The sequence below is a fragment of the Zootoca vivipara genome, chromosome 1 (assembly GCF_965207765.1).
Source record: "Zootoca vivipara chromosome 1, rZooViv2.hap1.1, whole genome shotgun sequence".
NCBI classification, from domain to species: domain Eukaryota; kingdom Metazoa; phylum Chordata; class Lepidosauria; order Squamata; family Lacertidae; genus Zootoca; species Zootoca vivipara.
In genome coordinates this window covers 44,309,858-44,328,926 of record NC_142582.1, presented here as the reverse complement: position 1 = coordinate 44,328,926, position 19,069 = coordinate 44,309,858, and the positions used below count along the sequence as shown (strand labels likewise).

Here is a 19,069-nt window from a genome sequence, read left to right as displayed (position 1 = left end):
ATGGGAATGTGACCACTGTGCCTATCACATCACGTTAACCTCTGAGTGGTGCAAGGACAGGAAACAAGCACACATTCTGCAATGCACCAGGAACAATGTCAAGTTCCATTCGTTGTATACAAGCAGCAACCACCTACCTTCCACTGAATATTCCAACCATCTAGCTCTGAACTGCTCTCTCACAAAGCAAATGTAGGGGGGGGGCAACACTTCAAAGGCTTGCCATGAGTACAAAAACTCCAACTCTGTTTAGCTTGGGCTAGTCTTATCTGTGGTAGGTAGGTTTGTCCTCTCTTGTCCAATTTGTCAGGCATGCATAGTGTTCATCCTTTTTAAATATACACCATCGTTCACACACACTTCAACTTTTCTCCTTACATTTTAAGATGTGTTATTTTAAACAGAAGTAGCAACACCTAGTTCTACTCCCAGGCTTCAGCAGCTGAGTGCAGGTGTCTAGATCTTCACAGAACTGAACTCAGCGAGTAACACTGGTCAGTTAGTACTTCATGGATACGGGGTAAAGGTTCAACCAATAGGCCCTATTTACTCCACTATGGCAATGGGTCAGGTCACACTCAACACAAAACCATTATTTGGCACTACCTGAACAAACCCCGTGCTTGCAGACATAATTTCTTGGTAAACAGGATTAATTTCCAATGAGGGCTAATGAGCAAGAACAGTTGCCTTCAAATCACTCCCTTTGCTTCTATAGGCTACGTGTGCCTGTCAGAATCTTCTGCCTCTCTCTGAAAGATGAAGAAAGGTATTCTAAAATGAATCAGACTGCAATACGTTTCCCTCATGCTTTTCTTTTAAGCTGGCATGGAATATATCAGAGCCATAAATTTTCTTACCCTTCTGTTCTGTACATTGAACATCTCTCCAGAGGAATTTTTAGCACTCCATTATTCAAACCCACAAACAGGGATCTGTCGCTGTGAAGGATTTGGAGGCTCTGGATTGGCTCCTTTTGGCTGGCAGGAAGAATCTGCATTTCCTCTAAATAACAACTCCTTAGGCTCTTATTAGTTGTAGAAAGTGCCTTCAAAATGGTGCCATGTTCTAGCAGAACAAGAAGAAACAGGAGGCAAGTAAATCTCCAAGATGTTGATTCAGTTTATCATCTAGCACACAGAGGGAAGATTAACTACATCCCATTTACACGGCTGCTCTGACACTATTCCCCCCCCCTCCAATTTCTCTTCTTCTTATACACTTATAAAAACATAACCAAAAAAAGTGAATCCATTCATTTGGTTGAAGCCCCTCTGCTTGTGCATTCAGGTTTCCATTCATTCTGAATGAAGAGTGCATGAGGCTAAAGTATATAACTACTGAATGAAGCTAAAGTATGACCATTGAATTTGCTAACAAGTTGCTCCTGTGTTCTGATTTCCACTGCTGTTTTAATAGTGTTTGAGAAACTGTTAATATATAGTTTTTAACCTTTGTTGCAAGCCGCCTTGAGCTTCTATGTAGAAAGGGGGCATATAAGTAGTTTAATGAAATAATAATAAACAAATTATATGTCCTTATTAAGGAAGACATGGGATGAAGAGGTACATTCACACATTAAAGCAGTGTACCCTGCAAATTGTAACTACCGTATTTAAAGGATATAAGGATCTCTACCTAGTAAGTCTCGGCTGCACCTACAGTACAATTTTCCAGGGTTGTTTTCAAATAGGGTTGAATGTGTTCTGTAGATGTGTCCTAGAGGCTGATTCACACAAAGCTGTGTGATCTTAAATATGCTAACAGCTTAAAGCTTAAAAACATTGTTGGAGGCAGAATAGCAATCTGCAGCCACAGATTCCAAGGAACATTCTGCACAACTTTCATCTGAAAATCAGTACAAACTAAACACAACTGCATCCTTGCAGTCAGCTACATCCTGTGATTGGTGGAACGCCCCCATGTAAATTTAAGTAACAGTAGACATGTAGCTGTGATATTTCTGTGGTCCTTAGTAGGGAGCTATGACTCAACAGACTTCAGGACTGCGTATCAAATACGCCTTCTAATCACATGCTAGAATCACATTATGACTGTTATCTATGCACATTCACTTGGAAATAAGCCTTACTGAGCTCAGTGGGATTTCCAAGTAAATGTGCTTTGTCCTTTGTAAAGTCCTAAAAATCTTGGGCCTTACAAAATTGTATTATTAATTAATTAATAATTAATTGAATTATTCAGATGTCAGTCCCAACCAGCGTGGCCAATGATCAGGGATGATGTGAGTAGTAGACCAAAACATCTGGAGGACACCAGGTTGGGGGAAGCTGTTCCTGACTATACTACCTATGTACCAAGGCCGTACTGTGAGAGGCAGTCTCAGTAGTTGCTTCACAGCCTGGAAACTTGCTTAACCATGAACTTTGATATTTTCTGGAAATGCTGTAAGATATTCTCATTTGGAATGACTTTTATTAGATGGGATAATTGTGCGTGGGGTGCAATTTAAATCTGATAAGTGTTTTAATAAGTATTCTATCTATAGGTTTCAGTTTAAAGTGTTGTTGCATCCCTCAAGCATTGTCTTGGGAATGGGCTAGGCTTTAAGTTAAGAAGGGAATAAAGTTAATCATTTTAAGGTCCCATTATAATTTCCAAGAAAACAGCAATTTTTCCATTTAAATAAGCAGGGTTTGTTAGTATTTGTCTTTGACAAGTTTGTACCGGGGGGGGGGGGGGGCGGGAGCAGGGGTTAAGACAAAATAAGAATATTCCTGATACTAGATCAACTCTTGATCTGTCTAACAGTAGCCCACGAGGCTATTTTCACTTTGGAGTTTATGCACTAAAGTTCCACCATTTATCGCTGTAGATCAATAATTAGTATTTTTTTGATCTAAAGTTAAATAAAGTTTTTGTCTATGCAGTTTTGTTACTGGAAATAAACGAAAGCTAATCACATTTGAAGTAAGTGGCGGTAAAAGGTAGAAAGATATATTATTACTCTATCTGGTAGATGATAACTTCTGAGACAGATGACTCCATAGTCATGGGATAAATTATACCAACACTTAGAGAGGCCATATATCTTAACATAAAATCAACTCATTCTGAATATATAATGGAATTATTAGATTTTTTTAAATGGAGCTCAGACATAAATTCTGATTAATTAAAATGTTTGATTTAGCTTTCACCACATAAGGAAGCTAGCATTTGCAACACTGCCATGGTGCACCTTTCCAAGCTTTTTTTTTCCTACTTAAGAAGTTGGGCATTGAAGATTAGTCCACTATTGAAAGTTTTGCAAGCTATGGGATTGTGGTAGGTCTCCTCATTATATCCAAACTGGGCAGACTTTGCAATACTATATAAACCACAGTCTGCCAACAAACCAGGCTCGACTTTAAAGGCATGGAAGCCTGTCTGCAAATCACTACATGCAACTAGCTTGAAGAATGGCACGTGGATTCTGAGAGCATGGAAACCTCTTTGTGTGCTGGAGCTCATTATTTATATGAACCCTGCTGGCAGGATGTTTTTATTCAAAGGAATGACTCAGTAGATGTGCCTAAGTTTTGTGGATCACAGCTCAATGGTAGAACATATGTGTTGCAGATAGAAGGTTCCATATTCAATCCCTGGCACGGTGCATAGTCAGGACAAGGTACAGACTGAGATGCAGGGAAGCTACTGCCAGTCAGAGTAGATTGTAGTATTGGCCTAGATTGTCTAGAGCAGTGATGGCCAAATTTGGCCCTCCAGCTGTTTTGGGACTACAACTCCCATTATCCCTAGCTAACAGGACCAGTGGTCAGGGATTATAGGAATTGTAGTCCCAAAACAGCTGAAGGGCCAAGTTTGGCTACCCAAACGTGAAAACGCTTTTCAGATCTCTAGAAGAAAGTATGTATATGCATATTGTATGACCCAGAAACGAGTGAAGACTGTCAGCCAGCTATTGTGAGGACATCATTTACCTCTCTACTCCTTTTTGAGCTGAACCTTCACCAGGATGGGGTTCAGTCTTCACAGAAACCTTCACTTGCAAATGAATTCCATTTAAGCAGATACTATTCTCTTTCTTAGGCTAACTAAAGGACCGTAACCCCATCCCTTCTGCTTCCTAAAGCCATCTAAATTGTGGCCTACACTATCAAAATGCTCTTTCAGTTTCTACCCAGACAATAATGGAAGATCAATTCTCTCGCTTTCTCCTATTTGAGAACATTGTAGTAAGGAACTCACAGAGATTACTGTTTAATAAATCCACACATGAGATGGTTGAAGTCTCCCAGGTGTAAAAAGCACTTACCTGTTCCAATATATATCACATGGTATAGTGTGTCCTTGCCCTGAACAATGTCAACCACCAGCTTAGAAAAACGGATGTTGTCCTGAGTGACATATGGATCCACAGAGACTGGTTGCACAACATCGTTCATCAGGAATAAGCGCTGAGCATCCTGAAGGATCCTCTCTGTCAGGTTTTCATTAGGGCTATCATCATTCAGTATTCCACACTGAAGGAGAACAGAACAGCAGTGTTTCTTTTACAACTTTAAAAACTCTCTAAGATTAACGACTGTTTTCGTTTGTTTGCTATTTTTACTGCAGAGTTCTTGCCGACTGTCATGATGTTTATATTGACATGGATCTCAAGACACAGCTTCCAGTGATAAAAACAGATTACAAATTTGCAAGTTTGTTCCTTCTTCCATATTACACAGACATATCCAAATAAAAATCTTCTGGTTAATCTACCCCAAAAGAGGTTAAAAGAGGTTAATCTACTTCAATGTGGTACAAACGTAACTCCACAACACAATCCTATCCATGCTTACCTGGAATGTCCTTCCAACTGATGGAACAGGACTGCAACTGCCGATTTAGGCAATGCAAACATGCCAAAATCAAGATACTTCTTATACCAGAGCAGTTCTAGACATAAATATTCCTATTTAATTTGAAATCCACAATCTTGACTGGAATAGTCTCTCCCAATTTTGCTTCTTCTCCCTTTTCTCCTGCATGAACCATCTCTGATGGCTGGGGAAACCATTAATTGCTGAACTGCATTTTCTGTTCTCAGTGGAAAGAAGTTTATCATTTAATACCAGGGGTAGCATAAGTGCTAAGTAAGTGGACTTGTATTTTTCAATTGTTTTGTTCTAATTTCCATTTCATATGTCCCAGACCTGTATTTTTCTCTAGGAAAGATTTCTGGCATTGTTCCTTCATTCTCCAAACAACAAAGTGAGAATTCACCCCCCCCCCCATCCAAATCGTTTCTTCACAGCCACTAAATTACCTTTGTCATCTCCTGAAGGCCCTTCATTGACCTCTTGTTCTTTCTGTACTTGAAAAATGTTCTAATCTCTTTTTCCAATCTTCCTGTCGTTCACCACATACATTCCCTTTTCTTTTGTAAAACTCTCATCTTGACTTTGCAATCTTTTCACACCTTCTCTGCAGCACAGGCCATATGCTTTTGAGGATGAAAGCTAGTCCAAAACATCCCTGACTGATGCACGCATTGGGAACATGCAGTGTAAAAGCTTCCAGTTGCTCCAGTGAACCAAAGGCTGGAGGGCTCCTAGTGTGTAGCAGAAGATGTACTGCAGCGGTGGCCAATCTAGTGCCCTCTTGATGTTGCTGGTCTATTGTTTCCCTTAACCCTAACCACTGGCCACACTCATTGGGGATGAAGGGGTGTGGAGTCCAACAATGACTTATTTTGTTTAAGAAGGCTTTTCCTGAGGTATGACCTTATTATGACAAATTTACTGTTTAAAATTTACTGTTTATCTGCTGGAATGGCTTTGCTGTTTTTGGAGTTTTTATTTCCTGCATTTTATTTTACCGTATTTTTATCTTGATCATTGGTTTGATGGCCTCAAACTGTAAAGTAGCTTTTTAAATGTGCACAATAAATAAATAAAACACCCAGAGGGCACCGCTCTGACTGCCCCTGATGCACTACAAATGCTGCTCCCCAGAACTTCTATGATAACCCTAGTTAATTTTCTATATGAAACTCAGCTGTAAGCTACTCGGATTTAACGGGACATGGCACAATAAATTGTGCTCCTGAAAAGCAAACTAGTACTGGTTTTGTGACCTCCCGTCTACTTGGCAGGAACATGTAGAATTTTGCCTGCTAAAATATAGCTGAAATGGGATAGAACGGGTACTGAGACTTGCAGGAGGAAGGGGCAGCAGCAGAGGTGGGGGTGGGGAGGCCTAGAGCCTATAGGTTATATGCAATGCTAGTCCTACTCAGGGTAGACCTATTGAAATGACTAGACATGGCTAACTTAGGTCCATTAATTTCAACGGGTCTACTCTGGGTAGAAGTTCAGGATGAAACTTCTTTACCACACCTATCAGTCAATCACCCATTCCCACCACCCTTCTGAGTAATACTCCTCCCCACCCTCTCACTATATATAAGGGTCTGGTGACTTCTGTTTCATGTATCTGAAGAAGTGTGCATGCGCACGAAAGCTCATACCAATGACTTACCGGTAGTTGGTCTCTAAGGTGCTCTGGAAGGATTTTTTTTATTTTGCTTAGACTACGTCAGACCAACATGGCTACCTACCTGTAACTATGAAAGAACAGGACTATGAATCGTACAAGACTGCACTACCAATACTTTATATAGCAAGGGTAGGCAGCTCTTTCACCCCAAGGGCCACATTCTCTCCTAGGGAACTTTCTCGGGGCCTTATACCAGTAGTGGGTGGAGCCAGAAGCAGAAGTGATGGGATGTGCTAATTTAGGCACACAATCCTCTCTATTCTCCCATCCAGGCAAGAAAGCAGCAGTGCTCAATGATACGTTCTAGGCAGGCTAGTCAGGCAAAATGCTCAAGGAGGTGATGTATGAATGGAGCTTCAGAAACAACTACATGGTTGCAGATAGGGGGGAAACAAACAAGTAGTACATGTAAAGAATGGTTACTAAGGAGGTAACATTATGCTAAGAGAAAATAGATTGCCCAAGACAATTTGATGAGCCTCATAACTGAATGAGGACTTGAATATAGGCTCTGACTGTGTGTACAGACACCTGATATGCTAGCTGCCACTGAACCAGTTGATTAACATTTACCCATCAAACGAGGAAACAGAATGAGATGTGAGTGAATTGAGGTGTTGCATTAAAATACCTGAAAATTAGGGATGGGGTTGATTGTTGGCAGCCATGCAGATCTTGGATTTTCTTGGTATCGGAAAGGCCCATTAAAGGCTTGCGTAATAGCACTGAGATTGAAGGCACACACTGCTGAAGCAGCAATACTGTTTCTGGAAACAAGGGCAAAAGGAAAGAGAAAAGGAGAAAAAATCAATTTAATCTTTAGAACATTTACACTTCCATCATAACAGACATCAAATCTCACTAAAATAAATTGCATGCAAATTACCAGGAGGAAGCACTGGGCTACAGGCCTCAGACGGGAGGAGAAGAATCCTCATGGATTATATGACAATTAGATGTTGAAAAGCCCCTCTTGAATACTGTACATGATTTAAGACTAAGAGAAGCAATTTCGACATGAAAAGTCACACACAGCTTAATTCACAAGGAACATTACTACTGATATCCCATCAATCCTGATTGATTATAAGTGGCCTAGTTTTTAAAACCTCTGGTTTATTTTTCAAGGTGAAATTTAATTTTAAGCTCCACAGGTTTCATTGTTAAGGTATTAATGCCACCTCTGAAAAGCACACCTGCCTTTGGACCTTCAAACCCATTGGATACTCACCATTTCATATATGTGCTATTTGCATAAAGCTCCAATTGCAAGGACAGACAGACAGAAGAGAAGGAATACAGAATCTGGACACATCTGGGATAAAAAATGCATTCTGCATAATACCATGGCTTTTGGTTGGCTCATGAGAATAGTATGCCGAGACTAGATGAGCCTTCGGAGCCTTTTTATGTTCTGAAAAGTATTAAAACAGGAAGGGGCAGGCAATGTACTGCCCTCCAAATGTTTTCAGACTCCAAGTCCCATCAACCTTGACCACCAACCACACATACATCTGGAAGGCTATGCTTGGATGAGGGTGAAAATAACTCAGACATGGGCTGAAGGTGCATGATGGAATAGCTTCCTGAAGTTAACCGGCTGGACACAAGACTTTTACATGTTGCCATGAGTTCCACAGACAAAAGCCGGGATAGAAATGAAGGAAACAATTCCAAAATGTTCCCGAAGCTCACTGTTTGAAACTGCCCTGCCCTAAATAGTCTTTGAACTTCAGCTGTGAATTCAAGCAATTTCCTGTGTTGAATTTGAATATACAAATTAGCATTAAAAAGGGGGGAAATCTCTTCACATTTATGGCAGGAGGAGCTGCCCTTTAAGATAGACAAGTAAAGCTTCAACAGGTCACTTGTATCACTAGGAATATGCATTCAGGGTTACTTACTGTGGATACTGTGGGTAAGTTAATCAACCAACACTCTCATATTGGCATGCTCATTTAGAAGGCATGCCTCCATGTCGTGAAGGTGTGTCCTTGGGTGGTAGAATTGAAATGGCAGCCTACTCTCCAGTATTAAGATAAGTCATGAAACAAACACAGGCAAGCATCTGAAAAAGGTTCTCCTTGTACACATTTCTTTCCCCATTCCTCAAAGGCATTGTGCTTATTTACAACAGGTGTGGGGAACCTTTGGTCCTTCAGATGTTACTGAACTACAACTCCCACCAGCCCTAGCAAACATGGCCAGTGGCTAGGGATGATGGGAGCTGTAGTTCAGCAACATTGGTGGGGGGGGGGCAAAGGTTCCCCACACCTGCCTTACAATCTTCTCCTAATTCTCCTCCACTACAGGATGCAGGCAAGCCACAATTATTCACACTAAGCAATTGAGAAAATTAGGCTGAAATTTCATGCTTTGCCATCAGACCAAGCTTGTAGAGTCCAGCTGAGGACTCTAAAACATTTATATGCTATTTTAAAAGGTGGGGAGAGAGAAGGACCAACAAAGAAGAGGAAATCAGAGAGAGCTGAAAATTGTAAAGAAGAGGCTAAAAATACAGAAAGCCCTTTCAGGACAACATGACAGACTTTGTCACCATGCTGTGTAAATGTCTGAATGACTGCTTTATATATCAAGTTGCTAATGGTAGCAATTTGAACTACTATGAAAAGGATTTTTTTACTAAACCAGTAATTACTTAAGAACACATATCTAAGCTGTGTGATGTTAGGCAGGCAATAAGCAGAGAAGGTCCTTCCCTCCCTCCCTTCTTTTTTTTAAAGACCCTGCTACATGAAGAAGCAAAAAAAGCATGCTTCTATTTCATTCCTACTTTGTGGTATGAGCAGTATGTACAGGAAGCCTGTACAGAATTGTATCATACCAATTTAGGTCACCTTCAGCAGCTTGGAGGAAAGGTGTGATATAAATGAAATGAAATGAATGAATGAAAGCATGCACCTCATAAACTACTTGTAGGTCCTCCAACATTTCTTTATGCTTAAATGATGCACACCACATGTCTCTCATTTGTTCTTACAAAGAAAATTCCCACCATAATAATTCCACCATATTAGAAAACTAATCCAGAGAACTACCTCAATTTGAAGTTGACTGGGAGATGCTTTTTTGCCACTGAGAAAGCAAGGCATCACTTTTAAAACATTACTATTAAGATTGCATGCTCTCCTTTCCCTCTTTCCCCTCACAGCCATCCTTCCATTTCACTGAGCAATGGAGCAGTAGGCTTTGAACTTGTCAAAGCACCACATGCTAAACCTTTCTTTGCTGGTATCTGAGTGATATTGACATGTTGCGTGTTCACAGAAGGCAGTTCTTTAGACAAAGCTAATGACGAGTGACAAGTTAATGCCTTCAGGCACAAGGAGAAGAAGAAGAAAAACAATCGTCTAAATAAAACTGCAGATCGTTTGAGATCGGAGTGGGGCTTCCAAAACAAGCTGCCAAACGTTTCATAGCAAAGTTCTCCCCTCAGAACTGCAAAGGGACAAAATCAACACAACCCTGGATTGCCCTGCAGTTTTATGTCGTTAGATCTGGCACACTGGCCCAAATAATAAACCACTCGCTTGCACGGAAAGATGCAGAACTAGAGCATGAAAGATGGGCTGGAATGACCCTAAAATCACTGATCTGGAAACAGTCATAAAGTTGATCCAAGCACTCCAAATTTTTGGAGGAGGAAATACAAGGACAGTATTACGAAATATTTATGTGTCGTTCGCATTTGTCCATTACCTCATGACCATAGGTGAGACTGCAGTAAGTCACAGCATAGTGAGCTGCAAGTGCTGATCTGACCTCCTGGCAGGTGAGCACTGTTGCTTACCAGGATGATGAGGGGGAGGCAACAGGGAAGGCAATGCAATGTGTTTGACCACACCACCATCCCTGCCACTTCTCTGCTTCCCCTCCTCCTCCTCCTCCTCCTGGTAAGCAGTAGTGACTCAACTGCCAGCAGATCAGCTAAGTGTCTCCGCCCCACTGTGTATCCACCACTGTGAGACTGTATGGTACCTACTACGCTACGCTATCATAACTCCAGAGAATCCCTGTGCATTGTTAAACAATGTTTATAATTTTGAAAATTCTTCTGACTCACTGCAGTGGGCTAAATTCCTAGATAGAACAAATCCCTCTGGTGCACATATGAATTGCCAGTATCAATAGACTTGCCCCCCTCCCCCAACCCTGAATCCCCAGTATCATTATGACATTATATTCCCAAGGTTCCTTGGAAGTAGCCCTGGGCATGATTTCAGTCGTAGAGCTGATACACTGAAAGCTATTTCTCAAGATTCTCTCCAGCCCCATGACCCTCTTCATTTACCCAAAATACATGACAAGAGTCCAGACTTGTGCACATGCCACGTTTTATCGACTGTATGCTACATGGACCTATAAGTAACTGTAACCCAACCTTCTAAGGCTAGGGATCATTGTCTTAACAATAATTATCCAATATGTCAAGATATATCTGCAGTCTGTTGCTAATTTAATGTGTGATTCAGAGGGCAGACACCACTGGATAAAATGAGTTTATAATTCTGCACACACAAAAATGTGTACATGCAACCTCTAAGAATGGAGTCAGAAACAGAAGGGCATTATTGTATTAAGACAGTACACATGCATTCTCTATGATTCCTTCAGAGCCTGAGAAACAAATAATACTCTCTTCACTGTTGGGTTTCCTGTCATGTAAATTCCTGCATGACAGGAAATTCCTGTTTGGAAGGATCAGCACAGTTACCAAGTGACTTCCGGGAGTCAGATGTGCTAGACGAGAGTGGCTAAGACTGAAAGTGGGGTGCTATAGGCATACTCATATCGAAGCACCATCTCTACCTCTCCTCTCCCTTCCTCACCCCAACTTTGCATTCATATATTTGTGCACTGCCCCGTTCTGAGAGAAAGCCCTACATTCTACATTCAGGCGCACTGACAATTATGCCAGAATGTTGAAAAAATAGTCCAAAAGCTTTTAAATTGGGTTTCAGTGACCCTAGTGAAAACTTTAATAACAACTGCTTAAATATTTCATAGGTTTCTTCCCTAAATAGCCATCTTTCTTGCTGACTTAGCTCTGCATTACACAACAATGAGCAATAAATCAGACTATAGCATGTTTTTCACAATGAAGTGCACCATGCTGCCTGATGCCCAGTTTTTTGGAGAATTGTTTCTGACCCCATTAAATGAGAATCTTTGAGATTTGAGTATATACACATATATTTTTCTCTTCCTTCAAGAGTAAATATGCTTTACAATAAAAATAATACACCTTTTATGCATCAGTTATACTACTGCAGCAAATGGAAGACTTACTTTGTATGCAGAATGCATACAGCATGGAATAAGTCCTGATAGAAGTTAAAAGAATAATTACCATTATTTGTCTAGTTAGCTGACAAATTGGAACATTTTCTCTCCTTTGAATTCTTGAAAGAACACTGTGTCATAGCACAAAGCCCCTATTTGATCTAAGTTTAGCTATTATCAATACTAATTTTTTTTCTATTCACTTCTTTTGGAGTTACATAATGCTCTTTTTTTTCTTGCAATGTAAAATAAAAAGAGAAGTTGTAATTGCATATTTGGTCCTTTTGCTTCTTGCTAACGAGACAGCAGTCTAAACAATTATGGGGTAAGATGAGGAAAACCACACTAGATTCTGCACATACACTCTCTTCATAAATCAACAGAGCTGGATTAAACATTAAAGCTTACAGGGAGTTACAGGGTGTATCTAATGGTGACTGTCCACTAATGGAAAGAAAAGCCTTCAGCAAAACAAGGAGAAGGCCCGTTCTCATGTTGCCGCTTTCCAGACCTCTTTTGGAGGAGGCCCATGAAGCATGGCCTCAGATTATGAGGTTGGTTCATATGGGGAGTGGCAGTTCTTGCACCTTGCAGCACTTACAAATGTGCTCCAGAGGATTAGGAGACTCTCTGCAGTATGTTTAGGTGCAGTGTAGGGTGCTGCAGGAGGGATTTATGAAACTGGCCTCTTTCAGTGGACTGCTCTCCCCAGGGAGGCTCACTGGTGCCTTCATTACATATCTTTAGGCTCCAGGCAAAAACATTCCTCTTCTCCCAGGCCTTTGGCCAATTAATCAATCTATGGCCTTTTAAACTGGGGGGGGGGGTATTGTTCTTGTGTGTTCTTGTGGTATGCATTTTTATGTCTTTACATTGTAAATCACCTTGAGATCGTTGGATGAAGAGTGGTATAGTATTTGATAAACAACAACAACAACAATTAAAAGAGATGGGGGGAATAATTCGGCACCTCTCTGCCCATGCATCTGTTCTGCATGTCAAATTGCATCCACACTCCGTGTTTTAATCATAATCACAGCCAGGGCAGTCTCGAGCAGGTCGCGCGCCCTGGCGCTGAGGGGCGGAGATCGCTCCAGCGCCCCCGCCCTCGCAGGGCGCAGCTTGGCTTCCACGCGGCTTTGCTGCGCAGCGCCCTGCCAACCGGCCCCGCGCCCTGCGCCACCAGGACTCTACCTAGAGCCGGTCTTGATCACAGCAAGTCCACATTTAAAGTCCTAAGGATGCTGCTGTTGTGTGTAGTTTGGCCCCTGACTATTAAGTCATTTCCGTTCCTCTGCCAGGGCCTTCTTGCATGAGCACTACAATTCAGGAATCATAAACTCATGCAAGACCCAAGTCTTCTGAGAAACTAAAAACAACCACCTTCCCTTCTGTGAAGACAAAAATGAAACATAAAATATATTAGGACCTTTCATAAGTTCCTGGCTTCTACCTTGCACGGTTCATTCACACAAGCAAGCTGCTGATATGAGTACGCACTTTAGCACAAATCAATCCTGGCCTCTCATCGGAGCCAGCTCTTGGATGACAATTCTTCAATTCTGTCAAAGATAAGTCATACACTGCTACTCTGAGAACAGTTTTTCAGATAATTACAACTTTTAAGAAATCCTCTTCTCCACAAGTGGCTAATTCAAATGATTAAAGTAGGAAGGTTTCATAATCTGGTGTCTAGACAGCACTGTCCCGCATAGTAGCTAATCAGATTTTCTTCTTTTAGTTCATAATTAAAAACAAATTTCTTATATTCTAGTTAACACAAAAATGCTGCAACCAAGAACCATCATCTATGACTAACAGTTCATTTTCATGTATGTTTATGTAAACAGTAAGAAGTATACAATACATTGAAATGTGTATAAAGAAGAAAGCAACCCTTAAAAAAAAGAAAATTCTATTTTTATTTGCAAATGCAATCTATTGCTTATTTTACATCTAATATAGCTTACTTATACTATAGTCTTCATTAGTGGCAATAGTTACTTCCAAGTTTCTGAATGAGAAGTTTTTTTATCTTTACTGGAAATAACTAATACCACTGAAAAAGAGCATATTCTACTTAAAACATTAGGCAGAGTAGGATTTGGGGCTACATTTGCAAATGAACAGTGAATTTTATTTAGCATCTTTTGAAGTTTGCCTCCCTTGGTTTTCTGGTCAAAGTTGGAGATGTCTTCCTTTGTTCTGCTGACTTCATCACTATAACTAATAGCACAACCGTATGTATGTTTATTCAGAAGCTAAGTGCAACCATGAGTCTTACTTTCAGGTAAAGTATGCATAGGATTGCAACCATAGACTCCTAGTTGTTGGCAAAGATAGGTTTACATCTAGCTAAGATGTAATAGAAACAAGAGCACAGTAATAGACACAAGTCCACAGGTGGACTTTTTCTGGACTGATTATATATATATATATATATATATATATATATATATATATGCACACATACTAATAATATGAATATCACCAATAATATAAGTTACAGGTAGGTAGCCGTGTTGGTCTGACGCAGTCAAAATAAAAATAAAAAATCGTTCCAGTAGCACCTTAGAGACCAACTAAGTTCGTCATAGGTATGAGCTTTCGTGTGCATGGTCTCTAAGGTGCTACTGGAAGGATTTTTTATTTTTATTTTGACCAATAATATAAATTGGGTAAAAATCACAGTTCAAAAAATAAAGTAAGGATAACACTGAATGAGCAACCACCTATTTTGCCTTACAAATATTAGAATTATAGGTGTAGAGGGAGACAAAGCATTGCTTTGCTTATTTTACTTAATCTGGCTGCATTTAGATCTCACAATAAACCAAGCCACAGTGAACCTTTGATTTAAGTACTCCCCACTCCCTCAGCCCAGCACTTCTATTTTTGATTAGCTGCAGTTCATTTTTTTCCCCTCCAAACCCAATAAACATTGGTTAACCATAACTACAGTTTGCTTAAAATAAATCAAACTATGGGTTATAAAGCTGGTCTATTTCAAACAACAGTTAGGTAAGATTAACAGCAGGTGTAACATTAGTTTGGTTTGAGATACAATGCTAAACTGAAGCTAACAGAAAACAGACGCAAAAACTTCCAGTCTTGTCCTAATGATTGCAGTAGTGGAGACACACACATGCACATATAAGTTGGCTCCTGTCACAACAAGCCATCATATTATGGTTCACTGTGATGTCCAAATACAGCCTCTCTAAATTGAACAACGGAAGGAATTTGCCTAAATACCAGTACTAGAAAAAGGAGGTAAGCATGATAAGGAAGTAAATAATAAGCAAGAAAAGCAACAAACTCACACATTGGTTGTAAACACTCCATAGATCAAATCTTGTTCAGGTAGATAAAATGTGCTTTGCAGTTCATTGTAGTAGAAAGGGATTTCACCAGAACGGGAGCAGTTCAGCCGAGCCTTCATAAATGTTGTCCATGTGTCCTCCAATAAAAATCTCCCCCCAATGTCGTTTTTGCAAACCCTTCCCACGCGAGAATAGACAGTTTTCCCACAGTCATGTTCTACAGCATTCTCACGGAAAAAGAAGTAAGTGAACAAACCAATGTCATAGGCAGCAATGAAGTTGGGCTCTGGAGAAAAATAAAGCCATAAAACGCAATGAGATTTACATAGAAAGGGTTGGATTTACACAGCCTGTGGGGATAAAAGTTCAGGAGTGATCAGAGGATGAGAAAGAGGAAAACAAATCGTGTTTTTTTTAACAACATCCAAGAAACAAAGGAACACAATAGGCTTGTTTTTTATGGGCACATTCATCATTTGATGACTACATCATCAAGAGAAGACTATGAAACCATGTGAGGGGTCTGCAGGGCCGATAGGCTAATTGCACCCCAAGTTGACGCTGTGCAACATAGCCATGCCCTCTGGTACATATGTGGAGCATTTTGTCATGTTGGCATGTACAGAGAAGTGTTTCTGCACATGCCAATGGAAGAAAAAGCTCCACATGCGTGCAAAAGTAGAACTCCTCAGCGCAAGGAGATACCCTAATTGGAGATGAACATGCATAGTATTCTTTTGCACAGGAGCTGAACACGTTGGTTGTGTGATTGCTTTTTCATTTTGTGCAGCTGTGATGAGAGGCTAGCCCACAACCCCCCACAAATGTCATTTCAACAGGTAGGGAAGTTTCATGTCAATGTGAGTACCCATACACTTCTGAAATGGTACACACATGGAATGCTTATTTTAAGATGATGCCTGCTACAAGACACATGTACATCATCTAAACACAAAAAAACTATTACTTCAGAAATACTGCTTTTATCCATGTGTAAATTTAGTAAACTGACTAATGAATCAATCAATCAACAAAAACTTTTATGATTAAATTTAGCTCTCTTGAATTGGATTGCCTAGTTATTATTCTTCATGTCTAATCTGTTACAAGTGGGGGGCTGTGTGTGTGTGTGTGTGTGTGTGTGTGTGTGTGTGTGTGTGTGTAGCAAGGGAGAATTCAGTCATGTGATTCCTCACTCACACTCTGAAATGGCATATATTCCAGAAGCAGTTTTACCACCTCATCTGCCTTTTGTACAGATTGATTACTTTGAGCTACAGTTATGGTCAATACTATAACTATTTTCAATAATACAACAAAAGAGCTTAGCTGCCAAGTATCCCGTTTTTCACGAGAAACCCCCGGATTTTAATCTGTTTCCCTCTGTTCTCCCGAATGGAGAAAAATCCCAGAAATCCCCCGGATTTCCTACCTGCCAGGGAGCCTCCATTTTGGGTGCCGCTCTTCCCATGTGTGGGCACCGGAAATCGGGCAGAGCGGCACCGGAAGTCGCTTCTACGCATGCCCAGCAGCCATCTTGGTGGTGGTCGCACGGCGGCGGCTTTCACCAAGATGGCCGCCGCCATGCGGCCACCAAGATGCATAGAAGCGACTTCCGGTGCCGCTCTGCACGGTTTCCGGTGCCCACACATGGGAAGAGTGGCCCCCGAAGTTGCTTCTACACAACCTCTGGTGCCGTGCTGCTGCTGATCCCGCATTTTTCAGCGGGAGACTTGGCAGGTATGCAAAAGAGGGAGGAGTGGAAAGAGGAACATCAGCTGCTATTTCCTAAAATAGTCAGGTGCCTCAAGGACTGAGGCTATTTGATACTGTGATTAAATTATGGGGAGCAGCACACTGTCCATTTTCCAGGAATCTGCCAATTTCCTTTGTTGCAACTAATACATGTCACTATCAGATACAAGTTCCTGGGACCAGTAATGTTCCTGCAGTTCACATATTTTCCCCAAGTTTTCTACACACTAGAGCTGGGCGTATCCCAGGTGCCTCCCACACTTTTAGGCCTAGGAGCACATCTTAGAAACTGCTGTGGGCACCACAAAATACCCATTTACAGAAAAAAGGTAATGCTCAGAACCTCCCCCTCCAAACAGACAAAACACCAGCACACACCACAAAACTATGTGCTAGCGCTGAGGGGCAGCAAACTGTGGGCCCAACTCTTTCCTCTTAGTGGAAGAACAGAATTTGAAGCATAAATATATACCGGTAATCAGCATACAGCAGTGATTATTGTATAAAATGACAATTCAAAAGAAACCTTTTGGAAATTAATTCACACTGCTAATACTAGACTTGGACCACCTCCTCCACTGCCTATTTCTCCCTTTCATCCCACCCTGGTGCTTGGGAGCATGCTGTGCATCCATGTGCTCTGAGTGTGCATGGAGGTACCTGCTAAAGACTCAACTGACAGACCACACAGGTAACCGCTGTCCAGCAGCTAAACAGGTGGACAGACAAAGCCTACAGTGAAAGGGAAAACTGCAGGTAGGGTTATTTGCTTGTCAGCTGGAGCTGTGCTGAATTATGATGAATGGAAATCCCCCTGAAGGTATGGAGAGATTTGTTACTATGCAGGAGGCAGCATCCACCTGGGTTTTTAAGCAGTATTTCCAGCAGAGAAAGCTCCCTACGATGTCAGCCTTGGAAGAAGGGACATCGCACCGAGTATCCAAGTATGAATTGTTTTTTCCAGTCAACTAATTAATTGACCAACCACTGAGCTAATCAAAACAAGAACAAAGCAAACCTTTTAAGTCATTTTGCAAGATTCCTTGACCTAATGCAGGTGTGAAAGATATCTTCACCCACCCCTCACTGTGAAATGTATTGATGGCATTGCGGCAAAGTGCATTTTTAAAGGCACCAGCACTAGTTTATTGTCTTGCTGAATTTGGCCAACTGCAATAATCCACTGACATCTGGCTGTTGTCATTAAACCCATTCCTTACACTTGAGAATGAACCATTTTCTGTAGGTAGAATCTATATATCACTTTCTATATTAAAGTCTATGTGCAAACATCCCAGAGAACAAAAGAGCAGTGCATCTCCAAATCCCAAAATGGCTCTAGATTATGGTTTGTAGTACATGCTTTCACTACTGAATGTCCCCTGCAGCAGAAAGTAATACTGGGGCCCTGTGAGGATTCGGCTGGCTGAGTGAGAAAGCAAACTAAAGGGTACACTTTCTCTGAATCCCTTCCTTCTCCCATGAGAATTTGTAGTACTAATTAAAACTGGAATTTTGAAGTCATGAATTCCAAAGGAATCTTGATTAATTTAAAATGGGGCTATTCTGGAACATGCTAAGTTCTGCTTTCCAATGTCCGATAATGCTTTCTGAGTGACTCTATACTATACGTTAGCCTTCGAATAACAGGGAAGTTGGTTTTTTGTGGCCTAAAAGTAAGAAATGCCCAACAACAGGGCAAAATAATTACAATATAAGGTGAGAAGAGGGATTCAGGACTATATCTACATAAAGTAATAAAGATTTTTATTCAAATCACGTGGCCAAATCATGAACAAGAAACTTGTTTAATTTTGTGATATTTGCATAATAATAATAATAATAATAATAATAATAATAAATTTATTATTTATACCCAGCCCATCTGGCTGGGTTTCCCCACCACTCTGGGCTGCTCCCAACAGAATATTAATATTAATAATAAAAAGTGACAAAACCCCAAACATTAAAAATTTCCCTAAACAGGACTGCCTTCAGATGTCTTCTAAAAATCAGATTTTTTTATTTCCTTGACATCTGATGGGAGGGCGTTCCACTGGGGGCGGATGCCACTACTGAGAAGGCCCTCTGCCTGGTTCCCTGTAACCTCACGTCTCGCAGTGAGGGAACCGACAGAAGGCCCTTGGAACTGGACCTCAGTGTCCAGGCTGAACAATGGG

At 40.9% G+C, this 19,069-nt stretch overlaps 1 protein-coding gene across 5 annotated transcripts in view; it reads right to left on the bottom strand.

The window, feature by feature from the left end:
• SEMA5B (semaphorin 5B) overlaps positions 1–19,069 on the bottom strand; it is a 360,750-nt gene that overhangs the window by 68,242 nt on the left and 273,439 nt on the right. For 4 of the 5 annotated variants that reach the window (XM_035128943.3, XM_035128952.3, XM_088662258.1 and 1 more), the window contains 4 exons: positions 15,135–15,420; positions 7,139–7,274; positions 4,280–4,487; positions 861–1,068 (listed from right to left, as the gene is read on the bottom strand). In XM_035128943.3, the coding sequence (XP_034984834.2) occupies positions 861–1,068; positions 4,280–4,487; positions 7,139–7,274; positions 15,135–15,420 (838 nt within the window). The remainder of the gene's footprint in view (positions 1–860; positions 1,069–4,279; positions 4,488–7,138; positions 7,275–15,134; positions 15,421–19,069) is intronic. The other variant, XM_088662252.1, reaches the window with a different exon arrangement.